Source organism: Apium graveolens, chromosome 10, assembly GCF_009905375.1.
Source record: "Apium graveolens cultivar Ventura chromosome 10, ASM990537v1, whole genome shotgun sequence".
Taxonomy (NCBI): domain Eukaryota; kingdom Viridiplantae; phylum Streptophyta; class Magnoliopsida; order Apiales; family Apiaceae; genus Apium; species Apium graveolens.
This window is the reverse complement of record NC_133656.1, coordinates 180,088,923-180,114,040: the sequence shown is the minus strand read 5'-3', so window position 1 is coordinate 180,114,040 and position 25,118 is coordinate 180,088,923. Positions and strand designations below refer to the sequence as shown.

The 25,118-nt window shown below is 34.3% G+C and overlaps 2 protein-coding genes across 4 annotated transcripts; one reads left to right on the top strand and one right to left on the bottom strand.

Annotated features, from left to right (window-relative positions):
* Positions 1-6,843: 6,843 nt before the first annotated feature.
* Positions 6,844-11,746, top strand: LOC141693097 (uncharacterized). Of its 3 annotated transcripts, none has more exons than XM_074498102.1 (5): positions 6,844-6,952; positions 8,017-8,918; positions 9,288-9,488; positions 10,165-10,360; positions 11,259-11,746. In XM_074498102.1, exons 2-5 carry the CDS (start codon positions 8,061-8,063, stop codon positions 11,438-11,440), a joined length of 1,437 nt encoding a protein of 478 aa, XP_074354203.1. In that variant the 5' UTR covers positions 6,844-6,952; positions 8,017-8,060; the 3' UTR covers positions 11,441-11,746. The 3 variants fall into 3 exon arrangements, with proteins under 3 accessions (XP_074354203.1, XP_074354205.1, XP_074354204.1); XM_074498104.1 differs by lacking the exon at positions 6,844-6,952 and adding an exon at positions 6,993-7,312; XM_074498103.1 differs by lacking the exon at positions 6,844-6,952 and having other exon boundaries at positions 7,345-8,918.
* A 7,732-nt stretch (positions 11,747-19,478) lies between these two features.
* Positions 19,479-20,396, bottom strand: LOC141691383 (protein FAR1-RELATED SEQUENCE 5-like). Its single transcript, XM_074496126.1, has one exon. The coding sequence runs from the start codon at positions 20,394-20,396 to the stop codon at positions 19,479-19,481; it is 918 nt and encodes a 305-aa protein (XP_074352227.1).
* Positions 20,397-25,118: the final 4,722 nt, after the last annotated feature.

The window sequence follows — 25,118 nt, the reverse complement described above, 5'->3', positions numbered from 1 at the left end:
AAGTAAAAATAAAGATTTGATGCCCCTCATGCTAAAACAAAATAATAAATACTACCGATTTGTCTAATAAAATATATTATTGAACTGTGATAAAACAAAATTAAAATTTAAAAGGTAAATCGTTGATTGATATAATGACATTATGTTAAAATAAAATAAATTATATCATTTATTTGATTTAAAATAAAATAATATTGTACTAGAGCTAAAATTAAATTTAAAAACAAACTAAATGTAATTAGATAGATGTGGTAGATATAATGGGTCTGGAGCTAAAAAAAATAATGTATATTACTCATCTACTCTAAAATCTATATTGAATTTAAACTAAAAATAACTCTTATATTATTGGTCCGAATTAAAATAAAATTTAAAACTAACTAATTCAGTGTAGTCTTAGAATACTGTGATAATTAGGATCCGATTCTAATAGTCAAAATACGAAAGTTTGATAGTTGATTTGTATGTACAATATTTGGGTTTACACAATTACGGGTTTTATTTATTTTCTATAATATACATACTATTTTAATAATAAAATGAAAATAGTCGTGTAATGGCATAGAACTAAAATAAATCAAGATGAATAGGGCTTAAAATTATACAATTAATTTATGATAATTAGATCATATAAAATAAAGTAATATATATTATTTGGGCTAACATAATTTTTTTACCATTGACAAACTAAAAGGGCAAACACAAATACTAAATTTTAGTGTTGTTTGGTATCATGCAAGTTATGTTGTGTACAAAATTGTCGTATATTTGGTTAGTTTTTATTTGTGGTATACGAATCCTTGATTGATACAAATGACAAATGGCAAGAAATGAGTGAGGGCATGTCACATGTGGGCACATGGCTGCTGCATGTCATCCACGTCAGCATGCATGTTTGACCAGAAATTACAATCCCCTTTTTATTACTCCATGTTATAATGCCCATACCACTTCCATGTGCCTAATAGTTGATCTTCTCAAGTTGATGATATTTGATTCAGGGTCTTCATTTGCAAGCAAAATGACCTTCTATATGTAATGTAGCCTCTGAGCACATTTTACTTTCTCAGAATACATTTTACTATCCGTGACCCAAATTTATGAGCGGACTGCTAGCTAGCTTTTTCTCTATTAGAGAATAAACTCGACATGAAATGATAGAACTACAAGTACGATAAAAATTTAAGCCGATGGAAAGTTTAGTAAATCCTCCAAACAAAACACGTATATCTATAAGATCTCATGGTCATTATCAAGATTCATGATAAAGATACGTTAAATTTGTCTATACTGTAACTTGGATCCAATGTTGATTTTAAACTGCAATTGTGGTCGAATTTCTACGAGCTTCAGTAGAAAATTATAATTTAATTTACATACACTTGTATCCCGGGTTTATAAAAACATATTTAGAGTTGATATCTCTTAGTTTAAGTGCTGATGATAAGATATGACTGTTCTCTTCTCTGGGAGCACAATCAAATCAAATATGGATTATGCAGCTGATCAGTGCTAATTAATCACGCACTCTAATTTTGTCCTCTTTTGAAATATTGAGCTCAGTGCTCCAAAATAGCCCCTGTTTAAGCATGTGGTTCAGACAATCAGAGCATGTATCTATACATGACAGACATATGTATGAGTAGACTGATTAACACTGTAATTAAGGGTTTCGTTGTCATGTGATATTTGTACATGCATGAGGTTGTTGAGAAACATTATAATTAAAATCTGAATAATGTCAGTAGTATATCTTAGGGGAACAAAATATATTTATCAGAGTTGATTTACATTTCGCATCAATTTCCAGCTGCTAATAGACAAACAGGAGGATGATTATGTCTGTAGAAATTTGTATTACTAGAAGCTACATGATGTATTTAAATCTATTTTAATTTGTTTAGCATGTTTCTTTCTTTGTTTTTGTCGGAAGTATGCAATGCTGATTTCATTAATGTACATATTTGGTCGTGATTTACCTGCAGTTTTGCATGAACAAGATGTCAGAATCCTAATGTTACCTGAATAGTTCTATGTCATTTTACTAAAAAATATTAATTCATTGATTCTTTAGCTTTTAAATTATTCAAAATGCAACAAACAAATTGTGTTTTCTGCACCTGCCCCAAGATAAAAGTGTTTTTTCTACAAAATGTGTCTCATTCGTTGATCATTTATTTTCGATTTATTGATAAAACATTGTTTCAATAAAATATGCAAAATTCGACGGATGAATTAACACCCATCCTCCGATACTCGTTACTAGATTTGGTTCTATTTAATCAAGAACACATGTTTTCCGATACCACTTATTAAATATAGTGCATATAATCCGCCAAGACGATGTTCCGAAGAGTGTTTAAAACCACAAATTAGTACACCATACGCATTGAAAGGATAAAATAAATTATTTATATTCACACACAATGACACAAGTCGATAACATGTTCGAAGAGTCCAAAAAGCGCCATTAAACTTGTTACAGTAACACAGAAAGAGGGCAGTATAGATGTATAGGGTTTCCTTCTAGCTTCACATGGCTCTGTTCTGCTTTTATACATGACTAAGTTGTTGGAAGACTTGTGTGTGGGTAATATTTTGGATTGATGTTTACACACCATGTTATTGTCAATAGTAATTTCCACTCGGAGCATCGCATCGCATCGCATCGCATCGCATCGCATCTTATCCAAACACTCCCTATGTGGATAGATTGTTACAACAAATTACATGTTTACTCCTGGCTGCTGTTTGTAAAATACAAGTGCATGTTCTTGCAAAGTGAATACTGAATAGCTATTACATAATGTCAATGTCCTCTACCTATATTACACCTTAATATTGTTCACCCCCTTACGAGTTTGTTTTTAGTGAGGATCAAATGAAAGGCTATGCAAGTAAAATATTACTCGGACATGTTATATGTCCCTCCATCAACACCAAGTAGCAGTTACTTTGTAATACTTAATCGCACCCTCACTAAGCGTCTATTTAAAATCAAACTCAAGATTTTGAATGGTAAGTCCCAAGATCCAGACCTCAATCAACTTAGATAACTGACCTGAATGAATTTTTAGTAAATTGAATTGTATTTGTTTATTATTTTGCAATCAAACTACTTGGACATGTCCCTCCACCAAGTAGTCGTTACTTTGTAATACTTAATCGCATTCCCATTAAGCGTCTATTTAAAATCAAACTCAAGATTTTGAATGGTAATCCCCAAGGTCCAGACCTCAATCAACTTAGATAATTGAGCTGAATGAATTCTTAGAAAATTGAATTATATTTGTTTATTATTTTGCAATTCTAAACTTTTTATGGTAAAAGAAGCTGAATGTCCGAATCTCAAAAATTACATATATAATTTATGGTAGAAAAAAAATTCACTGTAGAACGACATTACATTCTTTTACCCAAATTAGCAACCCACCTTCATTTGTTCATTTATGGGACACAAGTAGCATGACCAAATATTGTTGTGCGATATGCTTAATATTCCCTGGCGTGACCATATACAATCCATTTACCTTATTTTGATATAATTTTTACAGCAAAATAATATAAATATTATATTCTCAATAATAAATTTTATGAAACAAATTTATTTTAGTAAGCGAGTAAAAAATAACATGAGAAAATATAAAAATACTAAAAATTTATTTGTGACACGAAATTTAGTGTACTTCAGGTGTGACATGAAAATAGTATAATTTCTGAGTTTGGTTGGAAAAAAGTTTTTACATCTGATTTGAGACGGTCAAAAGAGACGCACAAGATTGTAAAGATGGGTTTAATTTTCTCTAGTGATCCACTTTCTACTTGGGAAGGGTTGAGTGCTAAATAGGCTCATTAGATCTTTACCAAGGACAACTGCACAAGATTTGGTTTCGTTTTCCATGTAGAATAAGGCCTTTGATTAATGAAGCCCAATTTTACTCAATATCTCCATTTACAGTAGTGAAGTTTGTTTCAAATAATTGTAAAAGAAATTCAATTTGCAATAAAAATCTCTTCTGGATATTAAAAGAGAATTAGGGTTAAATTGAGCCATTTTAATTTCTGTGAAATTACAATTTTATGCTTTTATGCTAAAAAATTATAAAAATGTCATCCTTACACAATTTTAGTTAAAAATAAGTAGAATTAGTGCATCCACTAATAATCGAACCTCTTACCTCCTACTTATCAATTTTATGTTTTTATCATATGTGTTACATAATATTTTTTTTTATCGTAGATAACCCGCAGCCGCTACCCTTCGGGTGTGCACTGGGTAAACCCTACGGGCTCACGCAATAACCTGCAAACCACGTGAACCAAATTCTCTCTTTTTATCAAATTCTTTTTTTATAAATTTAATTTTTGATGGGACATGTATCGTATTATTAAAATATACTCCCTCAGTCCCTTCCAATTGTTTACATTTCTGGGGAAGTGTCCGACACGCATTTTAAGGTGCATAAAAAGTATAGTTATGTAACTTATTTTTACAATTTTCTTTTTCTGAATAAAATTTGAATGTTTTAATTTTTATTCAAAAAAACAAAATTGTAAAAAAAAATTATAGAATTATACTTTATATGCACCTTAAAATGCGTGTCGGATACTCTCTAAAAAATGTAAACAATTGAAAGGGACAGAGGGAGTATATAATTAGAGACACCGGATATTTTGCAACAAATTTCAAAATTAATGATTGATAATATAATATTAAAATCCGATTTAATAAAAATAACATCATGTAGTATGTAATATTATTTTATAAGTTATTTATTTCTAAATTAAGAAAATTGTGAATAAAATTTATTATCAAAATATACAATAACTATTGTTTACATTATATGTGTATTCATCATATTTATTTCTTATTAATATTTCTCATAGTTATACTAACTAAAACGACATATTTTCTTTTATTAACTTTGGTATATCCAATTGTACATATACATCCTAGATGTTAATAATTATGGTGAGAATTTAAAAAATAAGTTTGGCAAATGCAAAATATATTTTCATCGATTAAATATTCTACACTACTTTTGTAAATTTAAAAATGCATTAAACAATTTAATTAGAATAAAAACAATGTGTGTGCATAATAAGATTTTATAAGATATTAACTGGAACATAAAGTTATATCAATCAATATGCTAAATGAAATACTAAATATGTGGACAATTTAGAGATATTTATAAAAATTATAATGCATATTATTTTTCAATAATTTGTTGTTCAAAGATTATTACTTTTTTAATTACATAATTAAATAAAATACATAAATTTATAAAAGAACATTGAATGTAATAAATTTGAGTAAAATAATTTAAAATTTTGATCTTCAATAATATATAATTTTTGAGTTAGTTACAAAATATTCTTGAATCAAAATACGATGAACCCAATATATATAATATATACTAGAGTTCATTCTGATCCAAGATTATAACAAATATAAGAGGGCTAACTCATAAATTTGCAAAAAAAAAAAATTATTTATCAAACCGTAAAATGTATCAAAATATTTTTACAAATTTGAAATTATTAAATGCATTTTATCATATAGACAATTATTCAAATTTTATTAAATATAATCTAATAAAAAATTTTGGTTAATGAGAACTAAATCCGATATTACAAAATTACTGTAAAAATATTAAATGAATAAAAAAAATATTTTTTTAACATTTTTCAGTTATAAATTATATATATATATATATATAAATTTATTCGATAAATTATTTCGGTATATATAAGGCCCGTGACTCGCACATGCATTTACACTAGTTAATTATTACTTTACGAAAGCTAATATAAATTTAACATATATATCATTAGACTAGGCAAATTATTCGTTTCTTTTATTTTCGTGTCGTGTATTTTGGTATTTCGTTTACTTGGATGTCAAACCCAAAATTAACTCGTTTAGGATTCGCGTAATGTCGTGTTCGTGTCATTTCGTGTCATTTTTCGTGTAAAATTGAAAAATAATATAAATTTAATTATTTATTTAAATAAATAAAAATATAAGAATTTTTGGTGAAACCTTTTACAAAATATATAAAACATATATATTTAGACCACATTTATATATAATATTATAAAATCAAGTATTATTTTAAAATAAATATGTATATGTTTATTATAAATATACATATATTATTATAAATATTGATATTTAATTATAATATTTATTTATTTATGTCGTGTTGTGTTGTGTATCTAAAGGAAAAACACACAAACCGACATTAAATCTCGACTGTGTACTTTCGTGTCATGTACTAAAGATACAAATACAAACATTAAATTTTTATGTCGTGTAAATCGTGTCGTGTTTAAAATTATCGAGATCATCAAGACATTATTATAAAATAGTCAATAAAATGTTGGTTTAATGGGTAAACTCTTATACCCTTGACATATTGTCATATGTCAAGGTCATGAGAAGTTTGATCACAAGCGGGTCCAGCTACCTGCGCTTGTCTGGTTCGATCATTTAACGAGTCTTTCTAAGAAACGTGAATGTAAAAAAGGCCTCAAGTCATGATGCTCGGCATAATAATAATAACATTTATCAATATATCAACGCATGTTTACGAAGATCATCGTAGATTAGTTATGCGTGCATTCGATTATCACGGTCCGTTATGAATTAGCAAAAAAGGACATTATTATAAAATAAATATATAAACTAAATAATTAATAAGAAGTTAAATTAATTAAATTAACAAAAATTAAGGGTCAAGTAAAAAGAATCTTGGTAAGTATACATTTCGTGCAACACTACGTAACGTAGTCATTTTTAATTTTTATCAAGTTATCTTACCAAAATTACGTAAACAAAAATAATATACACAAACATTAAATAATATCGGAAAGTATATATGTATTCTCGTAGTGTTCACAGACGTTTCAACCACGCTTAAAACTCCATTGAAACCAAAAAATCAAGGTCAGATTCTTTGTTAAAAAACAAAAACACCCATGTTATTTGATTGATATAAAATTACATGTGTGTGTAAATACTATTTTTCTTGTTGTATAAATGTTATTCACGTGTTAATTGTTATATATACAACCTGTTTGAGAATTAAAGCTTCAAAACCCTAATTGCTCAAAGTGTTTAATTTGGCTGAGATTATGATTCTATGAATGTATTGAATTGTATTATCTGTAAAGTTTGCTAATTTGACTTAAAGATCACTTTTTCATTTGCTATATTGAGCAAAGATTGGGTTTTTATGTGATTGTGAGATGATATGATCTTGTTTAGTGGCAGTATTTGAATGAGATGATTGGTTTAATCATAAAGGTTGGTTGTTATCTGGGTTTATATTTATTGTGCAGGTTTTCGTGTAAAGTTTGGATTTTTTATGTTTTTATATAATTGTCGGAGAAAATGTTGTTTTATGTTTTTGTTGTTGTTGTTGGATGTATGTAGATTGGTGTTCAGTTAATAGTTTATGGTAATTGATTTTTATGTATCCAGATTGTTTGCAGAGGGGGGAGTAGGATTTTTCCTGTTTCAGGATAACTAATGAATATCAAGCTCTATGAAGAAGAAGCTAGAAATTATGTAAAGTACTTGGAGGGCTTATTTGTTGGCATAGGAATTATTGATTAATGTGTTTAGGTCTTTAGGAATTGGATGGATCTTGAGTTGAGTACAATTACACACCTCTGTTTGAAGAATTGAGATTAGGTAGGAACGGAGTGATTGATAAGAAAATTAAAGATGGAAAGGAAGGATGAAATAGGGAATAGTGAAGAAAAATGAACGAGTGCGAAATTTTTATGATAGTATCTTGTGGAAGGATGTCAGCAGAATAGGAACTGGACATCCATTACGGCTGGACTTAAATCTAGAATACCTTTTTATGAACTGAAGTAGTCTTACGTCTATTAAATACCTGGTTATATTTCTAGTTTCTATGATTGCTCTTTTACAGCATATGTCTGATGATTCTGTCTTTGTCTATTTTCTGAAAATGATTTTTGTTTCTTTTTGAAATGCAGAGCGACCTATTGATTTTATCTATCATCTGCATGCTGTCTAATTTATGGCAACATTAGAGAGAAGAATTTCGTATTCTTCACTATCCAGTTTAGAAAAAGAAAACAATAAATTTAACTTAACAAATGACTACAATGGTCCTGTCTGGGATGAACCGGACAGCCAAAATGCATGCACCTCGGACTCTAGATCCTTCAAAAAAGATTTTACTTACGAATTTCCTAGTGGTTCAGAGGATTTTCTTGACGATGGATGTGACTTAAGTCAAGATTATAATTGTGTGCAACATAGTGCTCCTGAGGTGAATTTAAAAAATGTATTGAGTGGGATAGCTGCTATTGTGACTGGTCGTAATAAAGATTCGAGCGGCTATAAAGATCAGCAATTTTCCAGTTCAGATGTTTTATTTCTTCGGTCTGAAAAGAATGGAGATACCTTATTGCAGTCTTCAGTTTACATACCTAGCGCGCCACCACTCCTGGAGCCTAATGGAATCAACTATATTGCTTACCGAAAGGTACTACAAGCCGAACCTCCTGAGTGGCTTCCTGACAGTTCTTCAACATCTTGTATGCAGTGCAATAATCCCTTCACAGCCCTTACCCGAGGACGACATCATTGTCGATTTTGTGGAGGGATCTTTTGCAGGGCATGTTCAAAAGGTAGGTGTTTAATGCCTGTTAAATTTAGGGAGAGAAATCCACAGAGGGTGTGTGACACGTGCTATGATCACCTAGATCCATTACAAGTTGTACTAATAAATACGATTAGTAATGCTGCGCAAGTTTTTAAGCATGATGTTGTGGACTGGACTTGTACAAGAGGGTGGTTAAACCTTCCGGTGGGATTGTCCATGGAGCACGAAATATACAAGTCTTCAAGCACATTAAGGAGTTACATCCAGGTGCTACTCATGTTTGATTAGAGCTCATTTTTAGTCGTTTTATACTGCTGTTGTTGTTTGTAAAGTCTATTATTGTGATTGCAAACTTGGACTACCCAAGCAGTATTGAGGTGTCTGACCCCAGTTTATGAGTAAAAGTCTATTAACCTACCAAATACCCACACCAGAAGAAAACTCTGATGTTTACTTGCTCAATAGTGCTCCAGTTTAACAGCTGTCCGTAACTACTGATCTGGATAGGGCTTTTTTCCTCTTTTCTTCTCCACTCTTTTCTCTTTTGGATGTCTGTTTTTCGTTGTGGGTTACTAATGACTTTCAGTTTGTCAAAATGATCCCCTTTCTGAACATGTTGTTATATGCGCTCAATAGGTTCAAAGATTGAACCCAGAGAAGTCTATACCATCGGCGGTTCTAAGAGGAGCCAAAGGTCTGGCAATTTTAACTGTTGCTAAAGTAGGAGCTTTGCTTACATACAAACTCGGGACTGGCTTGGTTGTTGCTCGACGATCAGATGGATCTTGGTCTGCACCATCTGCTATAGGTTCTGTTGGGTTAGGATGGGGTGCTCAGGTACAACTTTTCTCTGGCTGAAAGGACTTTGATAATATAATAGCTGTTACCGGGATAGCATATTAATTTTAGATTCATAGATTGATAGTACATCTTGATGCTCTCTAATATACTGATATTTTAGACATATTACTAAAGCTATTTTTTTGGTACTTGAATCTTTATTGTGACTTTTATCTACATGTTTCTTCGACAGGTTTTGTTTTTGTTGTACTGATTTGAGACGGTGGAAATGTGGAAAATCTTTGATATTTCTGTAAATAGTAGAATGTATTGTATTGATTACGATAATAACTTCATGTTCATGCTTAAAATAATAATAATAGTGAATGACATGACACTATTGTGAGAGACAATTTTTAAAGCATCACATGTCTGTTCTAAGTATGCCATTAGCCTTATATTTTCCTTATGGATCAGATATAAAAAGTTGCTTGTGTTCCAAGTAGGTGATTTTTAAAATACCTGGTGTATCATTATCATCTGTTACGTGATTATAGGTAAACAAAAGAAGTTGGTAGTTGATACCCTGCTTGGAGTCGCACAAGGATTCAGGGTTTTGTTGTAGTTTAAATGCTCGTTCTTTTATATAGAATACTAAATTATTTGGTATCGAGTTCTATTCTATCTCTATTTTGTGAAGGAATTGATGATATGTTTTTACTACTAATTATAGGTTGGAGGTGAGCTCATGGACTTCATAATTGTGCTTCATAATTACAAAGCAGTTAAAACATTTTGTAGCCGCATGCATTTTTCTCTTGGAGCTGGCTGTAGTGCTGCAGCAGGACCTGTTGGGAGGGTGCTGGAAGCGGACTTACGAACTAGCGAAAACGGTTCTGGCATGTGCTATACTTATAGTTGCAGCAAAGGTAATTATTTTAGGCAACTTCTCCGTCTCTTGTTTGAATTGGTTACATCACGTCTTTATTCATTTTTCTGATTTCTTTAATCTTCATAAGGATCCTGATTTTGCGCCTGTAGAAAAATAATGTGGTACTTGTCTTGTAGATCATTATGTTCCACTCGGATGATAATTTCTTTCTAACATCATTTTGGAAAGACAGTTTGAGAGTTTGCTTGATGCAAAAATATTTACTTTGCAGGAGTTACACGGAATAAAACAGTATTTTTGTTCTGTCCACTGTCTGATGTCTAACTTAATAGAGGAGAAACTGGATGAAAGATTCATATTGAGAATTTTTTAATTATATATCTTTAGACAGATAAACTACTTGATCTAAGAGGATAACGGTGGCCTTCATGTACGATTTTTTGGTTTGGATGTGGTCTTTAATTGTCTATAGTTTTAGTTATCTTTTCCGAAAAACCGGCATCTGATCTTTTCTGTACATATTGCACATGTAAGGTGGTCTTGCCAGAAGCTCAAGTGTGGTTTTGTCATCTGTTTAAAAGATATCAAACCTGACTTGGAACTTCAGAAGAGTAACTTGTAGAGCCCAAAAACAACATTTTAAAAGAATGCCTTGTCACTAAAATAATAATATAAACACAGACTTAAAGCTAACAAATACACTTTTAAATGAATTCACATGAAGCAACTGGTTAGTAAACTAGGTCCCAGTATTACATGAAAGTAAATAGTTTCTCGCATTTAATTTTTACTTGCAAATTTTTTTGACAAAGATATCTTCTGTGTTTTTAGTTCCTATTTACTTTGAAGTGGCTATATGCACGTGTGTTTCCAATATCCATGTAAGTAACATAATACTGCATCGCTCATATGGCGCTAATATGTATGTGTTTTAGGTGCATTTGTGGGTGTCTCACTGGAAGGGAACATTGTTGCAACGAGGCTGGACACCAATCTACACTTCTATGGTGACCCTTACCTCACCACAGCCGACATTCTTCTCGGGTCGGTTGACAGACCAAAAGCTGCTGAACCCTTGTATTCCGCACTTGAAGACGTTTATTCTAAATTTGGGTGATAGGCCTGGTTTAGGATAAATAAGTTTACTATCTCCTGTTATCTTAAAGCATTTCGTAGGAGCCTGTAATTATTTTCCGTGACGACTGAAGTGCACCATCAAGTTAAAGGTTCCTTTATAGGCGGAAGACGGAAGTGGTTGTTAATAAAACTATGACTTCCTACCATATGTTGATTTGTGTCTTGAATAATTTGTCTAGTATGTATATAAGCTATTGGCTAGGATATCATGTACAGATTCCAGTTTGTTTTCATGCCTTGAGGTGTTTCTAGTAGAATTGAACTCGGCCGGTGCTTCAACTCTTTACTGATGTTTATAGTCTGAACTGAGTGTGGAATAAGGTCGTTGTTTGTTAGTAGTATAATATTATACTCTCGTCATCCCGGCCAATTCTTTACATTTGATTTAGGCATGTAGGTTAAGAAATGTGTATAAAGTAGTGAATGAGAAAGAAAAGTGGGTGAAGTGGTGGAGTCAATTGATTTTTAATATATAAACGGGTTTTCTAATGTGTGCGAGATAGTGGAATAAAAGTAGTGTAAAAATGAAGGAAAAATGAGAAAGTGGTGGGATACATTGATTATTTTTGGTAAGTTTTGAAATATAAAGAATTGGATTTTTGGTAAGTTTTGTTAATAAAATCTTAACGTCTCTATCACAATCTTACTGTACTGAATGAAGAAATAGACAATTGATTAAAGGTCCTTTTCCAAAATAACACATACAAAAAATACAAGGTACATCAACCTATTAAAAGTAACGAAGTATAGCAAACTATTAAGAGTTGGGTCTTGTTCTCTGACAATCACATTCGTGTATCAGGGAACAGTTAACCAACACACTATTTCCTGGCCGTTGGATCATGAATCCAACGGCTAGGATTAAAAAAAAAATCGCAAGTAACGAAGTATAGCAAACTATTAAGAGTTGGGTCTTGTTCTCTGACAATCACAATCGTGTATCAGGGAACAGTTAACCAACACACTATTTCCTGGCCGTTGGATCATGAATCCAACGGCTAGGATTAAAAAAAAATCGCTGGTTCGCGCTTTTTTTTCCGCGGAATGCTATCCTTTCCGCGCTTTTTTTTCCGCGAAACATATTTCCCTTCCGCGGATAATATTAGCGGAACGTGCAGAAACTAATAATAGCCCGACTTTCTTCTCTATCAGTTATATACACAAACACAAACACTAAAATCATATACTTCCTCCTTCTCTGGCGATTTTTCGGCGATTTCAACCGAAACAACAACCAACCAACAACCGTTTTCTACCCAAAGGTTCGATTCTCTCGATTGTTCTTTGTATTAGTCTGTTCTTAGGGTTAGGGTTTTGAAATTGAATTGATTGTTCTTTGTTCTACGTTTACTTCGAATTGATTGGGTTATAATTCTGTATGTATATGTAAGTATGTGTGTATATGTAATTTGACCCCATATGCCACAACCAACTTGAATTCAGAATTTGAATTTGACAATACTGAAATCCATCCCTATAATCATGGACTGCAGATTCTCACACAAAACAATCAAATAAATGATGTTGACCAAAAATCATAAGACACATAAAAGTTGCAATACAAGTGGGGTGGGTGTCTAAGTGACTTAAGCTTATGATCGATGAATATAGGCCTAGTACAGATATAGCCGATTGTGTTTTTGTTAAACCCGATTGTTGATTATAGGATTATGATTATGTATATGTAAGGTAGTTCATCAGGAAGTATTTCTGTGATCCTAGACATGTTGCTTTGTACTTGTCTTATTTTGATTTCTAAGTTACTAGTCTAGTAGTGTGTGTATTCTGATTCGTTTGTGCGTATTCTGATTTGTTTGCGCGTAATCATATAATTAATCCGTTTGTGTGTATTCTGATTCGTTTTGTGCGTATTATGAGTTGTGCGATGTAATAGTTGATCGTGATTGGGTTGATCGTGATTTGTTCCAGTTTTTGTGCGTATTCTAATTTGTGCGTATTCTGATTTGTGCGTATTCTAGGTTAATGGTGATGATTGTTTCCACTTGATCATGATTAGTTAATCGTAATGGTTGCGTTTTGTCGAATGTTGATGGTTGTGGTTGTGTAGGAATATGTAACGTGAGAATGTCTTGGTTGCGTTTTGTTCAATGTTGTTGATTGTGGTTGTGTCGTATTTGTGAGAATGTCTTAATTCTGTAATGTTGTTGATTGATTGATATGTGTTGGTTGAGATTTGAATTAACAAGGCCTAAATTTTGTTACATTCTGGTTCTTGTACATTATACGGTCAATTTTAAATGTGGAAGTAACTAACGTTAAATTGTATGTTTATTGTTTCAGGATGGATAACATATTATCGGGTCCAATTAGTCATGACATTATCTTTGATAACTCCTATCATGTGAGTTCGGATGTTTGGGAGGGACATGAGCGGGGTCCTTTGGAGTGTTATTGTGGGAACAGGAACATGCGTAGGTGGGTTTTATCTGATGCGCAGAAGGACTTGTTGCATAGCATTGGTTTTGGTGTGTTTGCAAATTCGGGTGTGGTTTTGCAGAATGATGTGAGGCTTGTCACGGCACTTGTGGAGATGTGGCGTCCCGAGACCAACACCTTCTTCATGAGACAGGGGGAAATGACAGTGACTTTGGAGAATGTTGGCTATATTTTGGGTTTACCGGTTGCAGGTCATGCGTTAGTTGGAGACGGTCTGGACAGTGGTTTGGCATATTTTTTTGAGACAGTGGTTTGAGCCGTTGGATAAGGAGGAGGTGAAGGCGGGATGGGCCAGAGCCGGCATAAAGTATATTTGGTTGTATCGGAGATATGGGAAGGCTGATCCGGGTCCTGATCCGAGGAGGAATTCTATCCACACACAGGCATACCTGCTCATGATCGTTGGTTATGTTCTATTTCCTACCAGTAGTAGGAATGTGGTGCACCCGAAGTACATTGGACACCTCCGCTATCTTACGTGTGTGTAGATTTGGTCTTAGGGTTCTGCGGTTCTTTCATATCTATATAGGGGGCTCGAGCATGCAGCACAGAAAGGGGCCAAGAGGATTGCCTGTTGTATGTGGTTGTTGCAGTTGTGGGCATATAAACGGTTCTTGATTGGGAGACCTCTTCCTGATCCTATCAGGGATTCATATCCAGTAGCTAAGTTCTGGGCTAGGCCGGTAGATGAGGTGGTAGCTGAGGAGGAGGAGGAGGAGGCGGAGGCGGAGGAGGAGGCGGAGGAGGAGCCTAAGGGGAAGGAGGTGAAAGGGAAACATGGGAAGAAGGTTAGGGGGAAGACGGTGACGGAGGTGAAGGAGGTTAGGGGTAAGGGTAGAGGAAGGGGAGGGAATGGTAAAGTGCAGGCTGATGTTGTTCCTGATGATCCTATGGATGAGGATGTTCCTGGGACTGGGATTGTTGTTAAGAGAAAACGGGCTATAGGTAGGCGTGATAGTAGATTGGCGCCTCATCATAGTTTGCCACATTATAGAGGCGAGTTTGATGGAGTAGCAGCTGATATTGTGTCTTGGACGCCATATGCCCACTTTCACGAGGTGAAGGAGGATTCAGATGGGGATCATGACATATCGGCTGAGGATTGGGAGGCTCATTACTTTGGTCTTGCCAGGATTCCAGTGATATGATATGATGTTGTAGAGTATCAACATTCAGACAGGGTGATGAGACAGTTCGGGTTCAGACAGGGTATCCCACCGTCACCTGTTAACATGACAGAGTATAGGAAGCCTATGATTCCGTTTAATCCCTATGACTGGCGAGGTATATGGTTTGCTGAGATTGGTGAGTGGACCCGTTTTAGTCAGCACCCCGAGGTTGTAGTTGCTCATCAGCCAGACGCAGTGGATGACACAGGCTACATGCAGTGGTACTCTGGCATTGCACGGATGCGTGTTGGGAAGCCACAGCCATTGCCAGAGCCACAGTATAGCACCCGGGAGTTGTTTAACAACTCGCAGGCATTTGACCTTGTAAGTTTGTTAATAATTGTTTCCCCGATATTTTGTAGAATTGTTTCCTCCTTTGCATTATAGTAACATCTGATTATATGCCACAAATGTATTTTACAGATATAGAAGGGGTTGGCATGTCTGCAAGCTATGGATAGTAGCATTCCCCCTGAGTATGAGAAGGAGTTTGGGAGGATTGCCCCTATGTTTCTTGAGCCGTACTGTCGATTCATGCAGGATGTTAGAGGTCCGGCATATATGGCTCCAGTGTTCCAGCATGTTTATCTTTCTCCCGAGGCGATGAGGCCTAAAGTTGGAGAGACTCGAGAGGCCGATGTAATTGACATGACACAGCCGTCTCAGCAGGTGTCACAGGCCCCGACACAGGCATCTGTATTTGCAGCAGGCTCGTCTTCCAGGGCTGAGAAGATGTATATCCGCCGCCCTGTGGAAGAGAAATGGGATATAAATAAGAGACTGGAGTGGGAGAGGATGGATGCTATTAGGAGGGATTGGGGATGGAGTGGTTTTCCCGGGAGTGGTCCTATTAAACACGATCTTAAGTGGACCTTGGACACAAGTGTTATGCAGAGTTTGGAACCCAAAGGATGGCTAGATGATAGGATCATATATGCCTACATGGTATAATCTTTGACCTTCTTTTATTTATGTTTTTCTTTTTATTTCATTTATCGTATAACATGTTTCTTGCAGTGGTTGTTGCGTGATCGTGAGGAGGCCATAGCTGCCGCGGGGTGTATCCGAGGATGCCTTCATACTACTTCATGGATCCACTTTTTATGAAGTTGGCGAAAAAAGTGGACTACTCACGTCCCTATTCTGCGAGGACCATGCATTTCTTTGTTAATTGGGCGAGTTGTGGGGTAGGTCCACCAATTAATCAGGCGGACTACATATTTCTTCCCATGAACGCGAACAAAAACCATTGGATTCTCATGGTATTTTCTGTGAAGGAATGGGGCGTGATGGTACTTGATCCTATGAACTTCAACGCTCAATATCCCGAAGAGAAAGAGTGCGTGGTAATAGTTCCTCGACGATACCTTATATTGTAATTTCTAAATCTTTTCTTATTGCTTACATGAACTAATGTTGTTTTTTGTTGTGTGTTAGGTTGGAGTTGTTGGAGGAATGCTTCGGTATGTTGGCAAGAATAGAAATGTCCCAGATGGAGAGCTTTTAGTTCATGTTTGGGATGCAATGCCTAAACAAGAATACTATCCAGATTGCGGTATGTACGTGTGCAAATATATGGACTACACCTTGCAGGGATATGACCTGGCTAAAGTGCGTTGGGATGCCTCGGACGTGGAGATCTTTCGTTATAGGATTGCGAAGGAGCTTCAAAGAGGGATGGCTAAATCCATACCAACACATCGCATGAGGCAAATGATGGAGAGGGTAGCCGAGAAGAGTAGTAGTTAGGTCATTCGTCTAGTTGTGTAATCTTATGCTTGTGTAGTGTAATTGAACTTGTTTCGTTACATTTGAACATCATCGCGTCCCCTTTATTGGGTTTAATGACAATTGACATTTGTTTCGTTTATATCGTTCGTTTATCGACCGTGTCCTTTCCCGTCCCCTTTTTAGTTTTTTGTTTATATTTTTTATTGATTTATATATATAATGGCCCCCATACACTTGTGTGCAAATTTTAAAAGGTTTGGAGAAATTTCAAAATTTGAGGTTTTGTAAAAATTTTGGCGATTTGGGCATATTTGGAGGGGTGCTTAAATTTGGCGATTTTTTTTTTTATATTTTACAGGTTGTTGTTGTTTGACTGTGCATAGACTGTTGCTTGTTTGGTTGGTATCCTGTAAAACAGGTGGGATGTGCCTTTCCAGAAGGAACATTTCAAAAAAACTTTCTGCTCTTTCCGCGGAAAATAAGCGCGGAAGGGTTAATGCCTTCCGCGGTTATTTTACGCGGAAAGGACAGAAAGATTCTGGAAATTTTATCCCCTATTTTATGTGAAATCTGTAAAATAATGATGTATTTCAACTATATGAACTGGATTATGCAATAAAATATTGATTAGAATATCGTTTATTATGACTTCCAAAATTTAAGAATTACTTGACTATAATGACTAGCATATTGTCATTTTGCCAACTTTGCATGTAAATTCCCATGCATGACAAGCACAAATATTATAAAATAAAGTTGCATTCTATTTCATATCACATTAAAAGAGTTGTGTTTCGACATAATAAGTTTTCAAGTAATGGATCAATGACAAATTAGAAATTACATAATTATCGCAATTCAAATCCAAATATGTGTTTAACTTGTCTAGTTTGACAAAATTACATCGAAATACAAAAAAAATACTTAAATAAAGGGAATTCTCGTACGAGCTACCCTAACTAACTAAATATCTCTAAAAAGTTAGAGAAGCCGCCCGATAGTCGGTGCGTTGAGACCCCGGGGGGGGGGGGGGTCGGCCCTAACAATGCATGTAACCCAATAGAGCACAACAACACATCCTTCGCGGAGCACACCTTCAGTGACTTCTCTATGGGTCTCGTGATCATTCCATATTGTGACGGGAATGGTGCTTGACCCGTCGTAGAGAGTGAATTTGCACCATGGTGCACGCCTCCAAGCCCATGCGGTGGTATCATCACCACGTAAGTGGGACACCCAACCCTTGACGTGATCAATGCGTACTTGGTCCCGGGTGGCACCCTCACGAGGCTTCAACTTACGTATATTTGCGATCCTATCATAATTCACAATTTTACCGCCATCCCATTCGGACAGTCTCCAAGGGCCATCGGAGGAGTCCTTACCCAAGTTCAAAAATGGGAGAAAGTAAGGCAACTCATTGCTCCAAACTCTTACAAACATGCAAGGAAGGGTTAACCAGTGGCATGCTTCGGCCCAAACCCTTGAACGGTATGCCTCTTCTTCTGGAGGGTGCAACTCCGGGTCTTCTTCCTCCACTAGGGGAGGTCCTTCGTTTAACCGTGCTAGTTCCTTGCTCCATTCATGAGCGATTACATCCAACTCGCTAAATGTTGGTGACATACAATCCTCGAATTCGGAGTCCGAGTCCGAGAATGTGTTGCTAACGTGAGACACCGACTCGTCATCTGAAGTATTGGTCATTTCACCTACATATAACAAGAACAAATGCATGTTACCAAAATGAGGTGGAACTACTAAAATCAATATAAGTGTAAAGGATGACAAAATAATATATAAGAGATTGTTATATAAAATTTGAATTACAATTGGCCACTTTGACTTTTTCTCAATTCTTCCAATTTCACTAAACATTTTCTAGCATCATGTCCCTCAATGTTGCAATGTCCGCATTTCCTTTTTTACTTTGCAAGTTCCTCAACGGGACTTTTAATTCGGTGCTCTTTTTTGCGTCCTTTGGTTTTCGAAACAACGGGGTCAAGAATAGTTTCATTTAACTTCTCTCCACTTTCTTGAGAAATTTTGGTATCAAATTCACTTCCAACACCTTCGACCCCATGAACGGGCATTTTATCAATAATTTCGGTCTCTCGATTAATAACTCTCACGGCATACTCATAACGTTCCTTCGACGTCATGCAACTATGACTAAACCCCATAGTAAGTAAAGTCATGTGATTAAATCTTTCCGTTGGAGTCAAATTATGGGATGAGGCATCATCTCCGGGCATGTGATATGACAACACACCATCAACTCTATTGGCATCCCTAGTCCACCTCCGTTTCACAAAATGTTCGGGTAATTCAGCAACACACCTCTTTGTCAACACGGCAATAATATGACGACATGGCATGCCCGAATGCTCAAACATTCTACATATGCAAGAACCCCAAAATGACAACTTGTTGAAGGTAACGAGATAGGTGGTTCTCTTATACTCAACCATTAATGGTCGATAACATTTGTAGTACGTATCCTCCACATCTTCTAAGGAACGGTCTCTATCCTTCTCCACAAAGTACTTTGCGACCTCAACCAATTGCTCTTGAAATTTTTTGAACATCTCTTTCGTATAAATGGAAGCGGCATGTTGCTCCAAGGCGGTGTTCAGGCGCATGCAATGAATTGTATAACGTGTATTATAATCCACTTAAGCATAAAAAAAGGCATTCATTCCTTCGCTTCTTGAAGTTGTTTTTTGACCCGCGGAAAAAAATGTTACGTGTATAAGTATCAATCCACTTATGCTTCAATTTATACAAGCCTTGAAACCATGTATTATCCTCTAACTTGTACTTCAACATCAATGCTTTCCACCTATCCTTAAAAATTTCTTCAGTCAACGAGTGATATATGCAATTATTGAAGTCACCTTTAAATTTCTCCTTTGCATAGTAGGTTGAGAGCTTTTCCGGAAATTTGTTACTAATGTGCCACGAACACAACAAATGTGTCGTGTTCGGTAGTTGAGATTGAATTGCCCCCACCATCGCTTGATCTTGATCAATGATAATAGCCAAATGTGCTTTTCCTTCAACGGCCTCTAACCAAGTACCCAAAACCCACTCAAATGTAGTCTTCAATTCATCACGCATTAGTGCAAAACCAAAGAGAACCAATTGATAGTGATGATTCACCCCGGTGAACGGCACAAACGGTATAGCATACCTATTTGTTCGATAGGTTGTATCAAATACAACCACATCACCAAAATTTTTGTAGGCCAACAACGACCGAGGGTCAACCCATAAAAGACACTTCAATCTTCCTTCTTCATCAATTAGAGTCCGAATAAAAAAATTTCCTCCACTTTCCTCTTCTAACCTATGTAACAAATCCAATCCCGCTTGCGCATCATTCACACCTAAATTATCTTTTCTAAAATCTCGCATGACATTTCTCAAATGTTGGGCATGAAACCCTACTTGCTCCTCTCCTTCATGTATTTTTCCAAATATATTCATTTGTTGTCTAGGTGCAATACATGAAACATGTAAACTCTTAACTAAATTATTTTGGGCGGCGGTTACATGTCGCTCCCTTTTAATCAAATTCATCTTAGAAGGCGACACAACATCGTGATTGTAATTTAACTCCAACGATGTTATCTCTCAATGCCTTGTATTTCGCCTATTAATCACATAAATCCTAAACTTACATCCACTTCTAGGAAGTTTATCTCTACGCCTTTTCTTTTTCTCACTACCGACACTTCTTATCAAAACTTCTTCATCCTCTACGGGTTCTTTATCGCGGTTTTCTCCCGCTAAATTACAAACATGAGTACGGGCATATATTGTTTTGTCCACACGCCTTTGTGTATTTTGGATTTTAATTGCAAACCCATTTTTCAAAGCATAGGTCCTAATTATATTTTCGGCGGCTACCAAATTAGGGAAATTTTGACTCAAAAAAGAAATTACAATATTTTCTTCCCTAACAGCACTCTTATCCCTACTCTCACTACTCTCATGCGCAAACTCACTATTTTCATGTAAATCTTCATTTTCAAATCTATGTTCACTAACATAAACATCTTCATCACAATCATCAACAATGTTAACATAATTTACATTATCATTACGTAGGCAACTACCACTAATATCAACAACCTCACTATTTACAACATTATCATTTTTTCTCAAAGCTTTTCTACCTTGAAACCGAACAAACATCTTATCCATAACTACAATAAGAAAAAAGCAAGAAATTGAGTTTACCAAATGTAATTAGTGAATAAGGATGAACAAAACCAACAATTGCCCCAAATTTGCTCTCCAATTTGACAAATGCTGCACAAAAAGGTAAGTGTGATCGTTTTAGGGTTATAAACTGCAAGTACAGATGTTCCGCTAATATTATCCGCGGAAGGGAAATATGTTCCGCGGAAAAAATGCGCGGAAAGGGTAGCATTCCGTGGAAAAAAATGCGGACCGACGATTGTTTTTTTTAATCCTGACCGTTGGATTCACGATCCAACGGCTGTGAATCCAACGGCCAGGAGATAGTGTGTTGGTTAACTGTTCCCTGACACATGATTGTCAGGGAACAGGACCCTTAAAAGTTTGATGGTACTTTTTATACTTTACTGAATAGGCTTAGGGGCTGAAAGCGAAAATTATCTAAATTATTCACCAACCCGCTTTATATTCAGTTCAAGGCTGTAGTACATGGATCATACTCATTTTGTAAAGAAACCATGTTCGTTTTGTAAGTATATATCGAATAAAATTTCGAAGTTAAACAAAATGTGTTCTTGAATATGAGTACTAACACATATATGTATGCATTATGCGTGCATGTTGTCTATCAAATGGTCCTATTCAAACATTGTCGGCAGTCGTTTAGATGTTTAGTAAGCTTCCATTTGATTGTTGGAATAAATTCGAATTAGGAATATATTTTATGAAAAATTTCTTTATGGAAAAATGATTTTTAGGGAAAAAGTTTATGTTATTCTATTATTGTAAAAAACTTATAAAAAATAATGATTAATATTCATTTAAAAAAATATTTTCCCCTTTGAAAAATGTTATATTCTAAAATTTTATTATTTTTATTCGAGCTAGTTATACTCCCTTTGTCCCTCACATTTATTTATGATTTATTTTTGGGATGTCCCTTCTAATTGTTTACATTTCAAAAAAATTCAAAAATAGTAAATATTTTATAATATAAAAAGTAAACACATCAACTAATTCTCTTCACTATACCCACTTTATATATATAATATTAATCAGTTCCATTACTCACTTTTTTTTAACTTTTTTCTAATATTTTATCATTTTTTTAAATTTTATGCTCAACCCAAATATAAACATCCCGAGGAGGAGGGAGTATTTCAGAATCTAATAATGGCACATGTAACAGTATTCAGGGGAGAGACCAGAGTAAAATACATATTATGACCTAAACACATCCCTCTCAGCCGCCTCCCTTCTTTCATCCTCTCTGTTAGGGTTTGTCTATTTTCAAGTAAATCGAGGGGCTTCCACTGGTTTTCTACGGTGGAAAGCCCCAACCCCTTCATTCTCTATTATTCTCGTTTATTTCCTTTCAATAATACCTAATTTTTTGGGTGTTTGTGTGTCTCTCCTCTTGGAGTGTGTGTTTTGTCTCTCCTTTTGGAGTGTTTGTTATGTTTTTATTTAGTCATATTTGGGTTTATCTGGTGATGGATCTGTTGAGGACGAATTTATTGATATTTTTGGTGATCTGCAAAGCCTGCATCGGATCTGGGACGGTGGTGATTATTGCAAGAGCTCACCTTTCACAACTAAAGATTGTTCATCTTTCATGGGTTTATACTTTCGGCATGTCTATAGCTGGTATCCGGCATGTAAATAGCTGGGGTGCTTTCGGCATGTCTATAGCTGGTGTCCGGCATGTAGATAGCTGGGGTGCCGCTTCTCCAATCTCATTTTATGCGATTGTTGTTTCTGAACACTGGGCTAACCATAGTTTTTATGTGATATGATCAATTGCGATGTTGCTATTTTAAGAGATGCTGCTGCAATTTGGATCGCTTGGGATGTCTTTGATTTCGTTTTTAATTTTAAGAATTTTTAAATTCTATGTTTTAAACGATCAGGAAACAAATCATCTAATTGTTTTTAGTATGTTATTTGTTTTACCACCTGGTTGTATCGACAATTGGGGGTTTATCCCGACTGTACTATATTCAATTTAATGAGAACTTTCTGCATTTGTCAAAAAAAAAACAGTGCCTAAATATCAAAAGGTCAATTGTTGTTACCGCAGAAATAAGAATTTATGAATTACATTTGTATACATCCTTAAAATAATAAGGTCATCTCCAATAATTGTTATTTAAAAATTTAAATTTGGATCAACAACTGATCCAAATTTCTGATCAGTTCCAACAGTATGATCCAAATATTTGATGCAAATTACTTTTTACATATAATAATATATAAATATCATATTAAGAAATTTTATATTAAATTTATCGTTTAATCATTATTAACAATTCATATAACATTTCATAAATTAATTAAATCAAAAAAAATAATACACATAAAAATATTAAAATTGTGCACTTAATTCACGAAAAAACATTCATTACAATAATTAACATACAAAATATTATTGATACACACTAATTTCCCGAATTAGTATATTCTTCCCACAAATGCTCAATTAATGCATTTTTAAGTGCAATATGTTATTTTTTATTTTTTCTTTTTCTAAAGCGGTCCATGACAATATTTTGATTATCTCAGAGGAAACATAAATAGCTTGTTCGACTAAATTTAGATCAAGTTCATTATTGAAGAAAAATTTAAGATAATTTATCCCAAATTTAAATTTCTAGATCACGTTTGAGTTTGCCGTACAACTACAAAAGATCACATATGATAGCCACGTTGAGGGATAGTCCCATGGACCTCAAGTGAAGTCGTACGTGATGTTGTTTCAAGTACATATTGTCAATTTATTGATTACATTGTGGTATCGTATCGAATAAATATGTAAATCAACGTTTCAAAATGAAATATAATTATTGTACGACTGTATATGTTCAACGGATTAAATGTTTATTCCATAAATTGATTTAACGCAACTAAATAATCAACAAATATAATCAACGGCAAACCGAAATGTCAATATTTTTACAATTGATTATGGGAGTTAAAAAGAAGAAAGAAATGGACAAAGCATCATCTTTTAAGATAAAGCAAAAGCTATATCTTGAAAGAAAAAGGTTTCACTGCCAGGTGCATGCTGTCATCAATTGACTATTATCCATTTATCCTTAGTTGTACTAAAATAATATTAATAAATTCAACAATAAGTAATAAGTAATTCGTGTTTGAGCCAAAAATAAGAATAATAAATTGAACTTACCGGTCAACAATAATAATAATAAGTAATTCGTGTTTGAGCCAAAAATTCAGTGACTCCATTTTGTTTAATCATGCATTCACGGCTCATCTCCCACTACTAGTGGGCCACTAGTATGTTTCTATTACCTCATATTCATAGTAATATACTTTCTCCCTCCTCTTTGCTCTCGTCATTCTTCCACCTATTCATTTCCCCCCGTGAGTTATGATATGGATTCTGCGGTAGGACTATACAATGGCTTGGCCCCAGTGTTTCACATTATATCATGTAAAATATTTGACACATTGTGTGTACCATGAATATTACTATGTAAAATTTTCTAATTTATACGGGATAATTCTCCAAAAATTAGAGTATTTTTTAAGCCCATGGTCACACAATCTTAAGGAATTCTTAACTTGTCAGTAGTGATCCTCAACTTTAAGTGGTTTAATATTTTAATGTGGTGTAATATATTAATGTTTAAATTTTAAATTGAATTATCATATTTTTTAAAAATGTTCCCAAAATGTTATGTGTCATCTTTTTATTTGAGAGATCCATATTAATATACAAGGATTGCATTTATTTATGTGTAAAAATTCAAAAAACATGATAATAACTCATCATTTAGAACCGACGATTTTTGAAATTTTAACATTTCTTTTTAATATACCTTTTTCAAATCGAAATTGTATAATTCAATATTTTAAAATAAGTTTTCATATCAGATTATAAAAAAAAAATTATAATCCAAATTAAATACATCAATATTTTAAAAAATAAAAAAAAATGCAGCCTCAATCGCTGTGTCGCTGAGATTATATATAATCCGTATATAATCTCCATAGTATATGCAGCGTAGATTTTGTTTGTATATAATAATGGCCCCAGGCAAACAATTCCTTAAACACAAACTAAAAAAGGGTCCA